Below are 8916 nucleotides of genomic sequence, written 5' to 3'. Positions count from 1 at the left end.
TTGGGGGGGGGGGGGACTTAACTTCGCTCTCTTAATTTTGTTTTAATCACTTTAAAAAAAAAAGTTAATAAAAATAAAATTTATTTATTGTTTTGATACGGAGGAGAGAGGAGAGGAGAGGATCCAAATCCAATCCATGTTGAGATGTCAAATGTTACGGTGGGGATCAGGTGCGGCACGGTGTACATGTGGAGGCATGTGATAATAATTATGCCGTTGATGACGCAAAGCTTATACAGTACTACAATTTTTTGTCTTCTTTTGACTGGCTCAGTGGAAAGTTCTAATATAACCTGCCGTTGATGTTTCGACACGTGGATAGAGTGTACGGTCAAATGATGTGTTCAGGAGTGGAGGGAACAACTAAATGTTTTGCGTTATTTTTGTATTGATCGTTTCATTTTCAGCAGGTTTAAGGATACACGAATGACCAATGTGTATAGGTTAAAAATGATTTAAATTGCCAATTGTCGGTAGGAACTAGGAACTTCCTGAGTAGACTGTAGTTAGTGTGACTATTTATGCTGTTTGGGGGAGGTTTGCGACTTTGCGTGATGTGTCTCTCACATCAATTATCAACTACCAATTTATTCGTGAAATGATGATAAAATTTATTATTCGATTTGTGTGACTTATTTTAGGAATATATCAAACAAAATGATGCATCAAATTATTATTCTTTTAAAATATTTATTATAACACAAATAACTGATTCAACGGGATTTGATAAGTGATTTAAGAAAACAGTTTTTTGAGAGTAAAACTCTGTGGATCTTTTGTTTGTCTGGATATGACTCTTTTCTTTAGTAGTTGGGGAAATTTTTTTTTTTTTGTTTTCAATTTGTTCCATATATTTGTATGTAGATTTGAGCTTATCGGTTGTCCAAAAAAAAAAAAGATTTGAGCTTATCTTTCCCTCTCTTTTGTAAATCGGTGCAGTTAGATTTTCGTATCCATTATTGGTTTATACCGGATTAACAATAACACCAAATGATGTTAAACCACTAATCTCCAATAAACAATATACTTTTTATTACACGAAATTTAATAAAGCAAAACCTTTAGATATACTATTGAAATTCGTTAACTAAACAATGCTATTTTCTTGTAAAGGTTTAATTTATAAAAAAAAAAAAAAAAGTAAATCACCAGTTCAATCATTGAGAGAACCAAAACACTCTGTCAACTTCATTGATTCCTCTTCTAACAAACACTGTTGTTAATCAGTTGTTTCACTTTATCCCCCACTCCAAATATTTCACAACAAACAAAAAGTAAAATATCTATCTTTAAAATAAAATACAACAAAACTTAAGGAAAAAAAAAAGTAAAAAAGAAAAGAAAAGAAGAGTGTAAAAGAATCGGGCTACTGGGCTTTTGCAACCTCGGAAAAAGCCCATTTGACAAAAAAAAAAAAAAAACAAATGGAAAAAAATAAAGGAAAAAAACAGAGAGAGAAAGGAAGAAACGTCTTTTTACTCTACACGACGGGTATCGTCGCTTCTCTTCACCTCAACACGAAGACACCTTTGATTTGTTTCCAAGAGAGATAGATAGAGTGGAGAGGAGGAGGAGCCTTCTTCACCTTATATAACCCTACTCTTCCTCGAGTCCTTCAGATCGTCTCCTCACCACACACACCACTCAACCTAATTCCCCTCTCCATTCTATATATCCTTCTCCCATCCCCAGATTCTTCTCCTCAGCCTCCTTTTCTCCGTCTTCACTCCGATTAAGACCTTTCTCCACTCCACTTCTGTTCGACCCTTCAGTGTTGAGACTTTAACGGATTTGGATTTCAATGTAGGCATCGCTACCAACGTAAATCTGGGTTTTTTTTTGTTTGTTTTATGGTTGGGTCTTTTTTATCGTATACATGCAGTTTTGGGGAGAGTACGTGCGATTAAGCGACGAATCTTGTTTGATATACGCAACAAGAAGGGTTTGAACGGAGAGAGGAGTAATGGAAGGAGGAAACATGGTGGTCAGGGTGAAGAGAGAAACGGTTGTGGCATGCATGACTTGTTCTCTCTGTGACAATCTCCTCCGTGACGCCACTACCATTTCTGAGTGTCTTCATACGTGTTAGTTCTTTCTCTTCTCCTTTTCGATTTACGTTTTCAATTCGCTTTTCCAATTCCCCTCTGTAATTTCGCAAATTCTTCGTCTTTATTCGTTGTTTGGATTGATTTCTCTGTGTGTTTTTTTAATCTTTGTATGGTTGTTGTTGTTGTTGTTGATCTTTTCTCCTGCTTATGTTTTTTTTTTTTTTCTCAATTCATATCTTTTATCGATTTGATGAAGCTCGTATTCAGGGGTCAATGAATAGTTGGTTTCCTCAACTAAGAGTTGCTGTTGTTGACCAGAATCTTCAATTTTTGTTTACATTTAGCCTTCAAAAATATGCTTTTTTGTTCGTCTGTTTATGTGAATTTGTGAGTGTTTTCATCGTCAGAGAGGGGTTGTGGTCGAAATTAGACTTCTTTCTCGAAATTTGGTTTTTTGGCTAGTCATGTAAAAATGTTGTACTTGTAGCTGCATGCTGTTAGTTTGGCTAATCAATACCCATCATGTAAGTTTTGTGTTAGGAATTGTAAGTAATAAGTGGTCTTATCTGTTTAATGGTAGTTATAGTTGTATTTGTATGAAGTAGCGTTCAACATCTTCTTTCCTCTCCGGGTATCAAGACAGTTTAGATTTTTTTGGGAGACTTGATTAATCTTCAGTTCCGATATTTATGCGACTCTGTAGTTAGCCTTTACCTTGTTACTTTAATGGCCCAAACGGTGCAATGAGATATATTAGATAGATCTGATTAATATGCTCATTAAGTGTGATATTAAATGTTGAACTGAGCATAGTCCGTTTTAATATCGGAAGTTTCTGTCTATTTAAGTTACTGCAGTGCTAAAGTTAGCTGTTCTCATTTGTTTCTTGGTTTGGTTTCTGGGGATTCATGAAGTATCACCATCAATTTTTGCGGTTCCATTTTGGTCTGATGCCAATGCTTTTGCTTAGGTTGCTAACTATCTAAGATCATGATGATTTTTAAAAGTCAAACTAGCTGTTGCCAATTGTTGAGTTGAACTTTCGATCTTTGAAAGGATTCTTTTTATCTTCTTGCCTTCGTATGTAAATTGTTTATATTTGGCAGTGGTTACTACATATGAAATGAGACAAGTTCTTAAATCACTTTTGTGCAGTTTGCAGAAAATGCATTTATGAGAAAATCACAGAGGAAGAGATAGAAAACTGTCCAGTATGCGATATTGACCTCGGTGGTACTCCCCTGGAGAAACTAAAGTATGTTCTTCTCCTCCTCTGTCTCAGTTACACATTCTGATTGTTTTAGGAGTTATATCTTCTTCTTACATTACATAGACCATTAGAAGTCTTTTAGCTCTTACTGTTAATGGGACAAAATATTTTAAACATAATGCTGAAGAGTGTATTTTAGAACCAGACTCAAATCACTTTAGTACTATACGCTTATAACCTGAACATGCTGGTTAGCATGATACTGTCGTTGGTACCAATAGTTTATTTTAGAACCAGAAACAAGGACTGTTCCCTCTCTTACTAGTTATTCATCAGTAAGAGCTTTCTTGGTTCGTGAACTTATGCATTCACTAAGTAACGACTCGTATGCATGTATTTTAGGCCCGACCATATTTTGCAAGACTTGAGGACGAAATTATTTCCCCTAAAACGGAAGAGAGAGAGTGTGTCTTCCAACACATTACCTGCAAGGAGGAAAGAGAGGTCTATCTCGTCTTTGGTGGTAAACACACCTAGGGTTTCAGCACAAGCTGGTACAACAGGAAAAAGAACAAAAACTGCGACGAGGAAAGATGTGCGAGGTAGTGGTTCATTCACTAAGAGAGCTGTGAAAAAGGAAGAAGAATTTGGAGATGATAACACAGAGAGTGCAAGCTCGCCTGAAACACTTAAAAAATTCACTCAGAATAAAAGGCAGGTAAAGAAGGTCATCAGTGCTTGTCTCTTTTATTTTTGTACATATCATTCAAACTAGATTGTACATTTTCAGCTTTAAACACAACCTTATGACTTATTATGACCGTTAGATAGGATCCTACACATTTAGTTATTTTTGTTTTTTTTTGTTTTTGCAGTCTTCATATGCAGAGCCCAACCAGTCCCTTTCTAATAGAAGAAACAAGAGTGCTGATGAACCTTGGGATTCCAAATTGCATTCCTGGAAACCTTTAAATTTTCTTGTTGAAGTGGCGAACGGAACAGAGGACCCAAAATCTGAGCATGGAAATGCATCTCACAATGATGTTGAGGGGAGTAAAACCAAAACGAAGGAGAAGAAAAGAAAATGTAAACTTGAGGAAGAGAACAGCAATAATGGTAATCCTACAACATCAGAAACTGCTACTCTTAAAAGAACGCGTAGGACTCGCCGCAAAAGGTCTTCTTCTTTTGGTGATTCAATAATTTCACCATTACCAGGTGCAACAAGCCTGAATCAGGAGAGGAGAAAAGGTCCTGTTTGGTTCTCACTTGTGGCGTCAACTAATCAGTGAGATTCTTGTTCTGTATCTGAGTTTATACATATTCAGTTTTGCTTGGTATCTTGACGAGGACTCGCTGGTTTCAGGGACGGAGAAACATCTTTGCCTCAGATTCCAGCAAACTACTTGAGAATAAGGTAAGTTTTCTTTTCTTGGCTCTGTTTTCTTGTCACAAAGTTTTTATTTGTCAACTTAAATTAACTTTTACGTATGGCTTCAAATTCCATTTCGCAGTTGTTTAGAGTTTCCATGTTATATTTGTTTTTGGGGTGTATGTTATAAAGCGCCCTTATTTTCTTGAATGGGAGTGTCTAATTTACTGGTTGGAAGAATTATATTGTACCAGAGTTGATCGCCTGTCTCATTATTTGGTAGGGATGGAAGTATTCCAGTTTCTCATATCCAAAAGTACCTCGTGAAGAAGCTTGATCTCAAAAGTGAAACTGAGGTAAGCAACCTTTTCTAGCCAGTTGCCACTTTTTCGTTTCTAACTAGTATACACTCAGTCTAACATGGAGTCACATAGGCTGTAGTTATATATATCGAGTCAAGTCTTGTGCTTACTAGGATGAAAATAAGGTCCATAGCTGTTGTATAACCCGTTGAAACTTTTATGTCTCACAAGCCGCACCTATATCTTTATCATGGCTGATGAGTCCCACTGGTTCGTAAAGCCAAACCCCACATGACCTTTACTGTTGGTTAACTAAGATCCATAAATGTTTAAACTAGAATAAACTCTTTTTTGTTTCCCAACTACTGTATCGCGAGTATATCTAATGACTGGGACTTTTCTGACCATTGTCTTTGATTCTTTGAATCATGGAAATACCAGTAGGAACCTTACTGAGGAAAGTGGATTAAAAGCTCACTCGTAAATGGTATCTTTTTTAACAGGTGGAGATAAGATGTATGGGAGAACTAGTTCTCCCAACGTTGCAGCTTCACAGCTTAGTGGACCTATGGTTGGAAACAACTTCTAAGCATGAAAGAGTCGCTGCATCTGTAGGTGCCTCTGCAAAGGAATTTGTGATGGTGTTAGTTTATGGGCTGAAGCTCCCTGAAAGCAACAACTAAAGAACTTATTCATTGAAACTTTTATAGACCGAGAGAAGAAGTAAAGGGCAGGAGCAGTGGAATGTGTTGTGTAGAAAACCTGGAAATTTATATTTATTAATCATTAGACTCTTTAAATTGAAAGATTGGTCAGACAGACACTGACGTTTGTTATCCAAGAAGATTTAGAATTGTTTTTTAAAGAAAACTTTGTCCGTTTTGGACACTTATATGTATGATTGGAAAGTGTTGTCATTTCTATAAACATTTGAGTCCTTGTTTTGACTAAATGAGAAGTACACAGAATTGTTGTGAACCGAATGACTTGAGAATTATTGAGAAGTCAACAAACAATAATAACTCTAAAGAGTTATTCATGATGTGTATGTTTCTAAAATATGTTTCCAAAAGAGAGCTGCTATAAAAATTTTCTAACTAATTTTTTTAGAAAAATCAATTTTGAAGTTTCTGAGCATTTTCGAGAAAAAGACCACTAAGAAATAAAGAAACATGTACCATAGAAAAAACGATCAAAACGACTCGATATATTGAACACTCAATAGCTCAAAATGAAAGTGCAAGAGAAAGCAATAGCGAGGTAATTTATATGGTTAACTTCAATCAGATGTCAGATGTGGATAACTTTTTAAACATACGTTCATAGAAAGTTCATTTGTCGATCTTCTACACACAAAAAAAAGCATGTGTGAGTTACCGTCCGACTAACTTTTTAAACATACGTTATTTAAACAAAGATGTTTGATTAGTTTCGGGTAATGATGATATTTTTTTTACTCATCTCAAAAGCCAAAAGTAACCTACGTTTCGTTTATTGCAAAATCTCTTGTTTATAATAGCAAATGTGCACATTTTCTTCCGCTTAACAGTGCGTTAGTTTAAATTAAAAAAAAAAATCGATACACTATCTCAAAACCCACATATAACAAGTATCTTTATTTTTTCATATATGTCATTATAACAAAAATGCTTAACTAGTTGCCATAACATTATCTTTTTTATATATATTATCTTTAGAATAACGTACAATTCATTTGTCGCCAAATGTCTTACTGATAATAATCAAGTGAAAGTTTTTTTACTTAATATTGATGATATTACTTCAATTCAAATTTTTTTCCATAAATTATCTAATAATTAATAACCATTAGCCCACTTATTACAACTAGTTTTCTTCGTATACATTATAAAAACAAGTGTGCTTGACTAATTGGCGTAAATTTGTTATTTTTATTATTTCAAAAGAAAAAAAATAATTTGTCTATCGTCTCGTTAATGGTAGTCAAGTATAAGATTTTTTCATTAAATAATAATGGTGTGCGTTACTTCATTCTCTAATAAATAATAACTCACATACTACATCTACTTTTCTTAACATACCTTATTAGAATATGCATGCTTGACTGGTTGGTGTAATGCTGTCTATTTATCTAAAAAAAATGTATGATTGTTCTTCGCCAAATGTCTCACTAATGTTAGTCAAGTGTGTAAGCTTTTTCCGCTTAATAATAATGATGATGTGCGTTAGTTCAATTTAAAAAGAGGATTTTCAATAGAGTCCCTAATGAATAGTAAATGATGATGTGCGTTACTTCAATTGAAAAAGCGAATTCTTAATAGATTCTCTAATAAAGAATAACTCACATACTACTACTGCTAGTTTTCTTAACATATGTTGTTAGAACATGCGTGCTAGACTGGTTAGTGTAACGTTGTCTTTCTTATCTCAAAAATAATGTATGATTCATCGATCGTCAAATGTCACGCTAATGGTAGTTAAGTGTGCAAGCTTTTTCCACTAAATAATGATGAAGTACGTTACTTCAATTAACATATGATTTGTCTATCACCAAATGTCTTATTAATGATAGCCAAGTGTGTAAGTTTTTTCTGCTTAATAATGATGATGTGCGTTACTTCAATTCAAAAAGCAAAATCTTAATAGATTCTCTAATAAATAATAACTCACATACTACCGCTAGTTTTCTTAACATACGTTGTTAAAATATGCGTGCTAGACTGGTTGGTGTAACGTTAACTTTCTTATCTAAAAAATAACGTATAATTTGTCTACTGCCAAATGTCTCGGTAATGGTAGTCAAGTGTGTAAGTTTTTTACACTAAATAATGATGAAGTGCGTTACTTCAATTAACGTAGGATTTGTCTATCACCAGATGTCTCACTAATGATAGTCAAGTGTGTAAGTTTTTTCCGCTTAATAATAATGACGTTCGTTACTTCAATTCAAAAAGCAAATTCTTAATAGATTCTCTAATAAATAATAACTCTCATACTATCGCTAGTTTTCTTAACATATGTTGTTAGAACATGCATGGTATATTGGTTGGTGTAACGTTGTCTTTCTTATCTCAAAAATAACGTATGATTCGTCGATCGCCAAATGTCTCTCTAATGGTAGTCAAGTTTGTAAGCTTTCCACTAAATAATGATGAAGTTTGTTACTTCAATTAACATATGATTTGTCTATCACCAAATGTCTCATTAATGATAGGTCCAATGCGTAAGTTTTTTCTTCTTAATAATGATGACGTGCGTTACTTCAATTCAAAAAGCAAATTCTTAATAGATTCTCTAATAGATAATAACTTACATACTACCGCTAGTTTTCTTAACATACGTTGTTAGAACATGCCTGCTAGACTGGTTGGTGTAACATTAACTTCTTATCTCAAAAATAATGTATGATTTGTCTACTGCCAAATGTCTCGCTAATGGTAGTCAAGTGTGTAAGCTTTTTTCACTAAATAATGATGAAGTGTGTTACTTCAATTAAGGTAGGATTTGTCTATCACCAAATGTCTCACTAATTATAGTGAAGTGTGTAAGCTTTTTCTGCTTAACAATGATGACGTGCATTACTTTATTTCAAAAAGCAAATTCTTAATAGATTCTCTAATAAATAATAACTCACATACTACCGCTAATTTTCTTAACATATGTTGTTAGAACATGCATGGTAGACTGATTGGTGTAACGTTTTCTTTCTTATCTCAAAAATAACGAATGATTTGGTTATCGCCAAATGTCTCGTTAATGCTAGTCGAGTGTGTAAGCTTTTTTCCATTTATTAATGATGACGTGCGTTAGTTTAATTCAAAAAGCGTATTTTCAATGGATAACCTAATAAATAGTAACACACATATTACAACTAGTTTCATAACATATGTCAGTAGAACAAGCGTCCTTGACTAGTTGGCATAAGATTTTCTTTCTTATTATCTCAAAAGTAACGTATGATTCCTCCATTGGCAGATGTCTCGCAAATGGTTGTCAAGCGTGTGT

General features: G+C 34.1%; 1 protein-coding gene across 3 annotated transcripts; it reads left to right on the top strand.

The window, feature by feature from the left end:
• Positions 1471-5884, top strand: LOC104700425 (E3 ubiquitin protein ligase DRIP2-like). Of its 3 annotated transcripts, none has more exons than XM_010415941.2 (8): positions 1471-1803; positions 1883-2084; positions 3204-3303; positions 3661-3985; positions 4134-4546; positions 4625-4675; positions 4914-4986; positions 5436-5884. In XM_010415941.2, the coding sequence occupies exons 2-8, from the start codon at positions 1964-1966 to the stop codon at positions 5613-5615; spliced, it is 1263 nt and encodes a 420-aa protein (XP_010414243.1). In that variant the 5' UTR covers positions 1471-1803; positions 1883-1963; the 3' UTR covers positions 5616-5884. The 3 variants fall into 3 exon arrangements, with proteins under 3 accessions (XP_010414243.1, XP_010414246.1, XP_010414244.1); XM_010415944.2 differs by having other exon boundaries at positions 1471-2084; positions 4134-4374; positions 4477-4546; XM_010415942.2 differs by having other exon boundaries at positions 1471-2084; positions 3661-3976.

This window comes from Camelina sativa, chromosome 7, assembly GCF_000633955.1.
Source record: "Camelina sativa cultivar DH55 chromosome 7, Cs, whole genome shotgun sequence".
NCBI classification, from domain to species: Eukaryota; Viridiplantae; Streptophyta; class Magnoliopsida; order Brassicales; family Brassicaceae; genus Camelina; species Camelina sativa.
The sequence above is the reverse complement of the archived record's forward strand: the minus strand, read 5'-3'. Positions and strand labels throughout refer to the sequence as shown.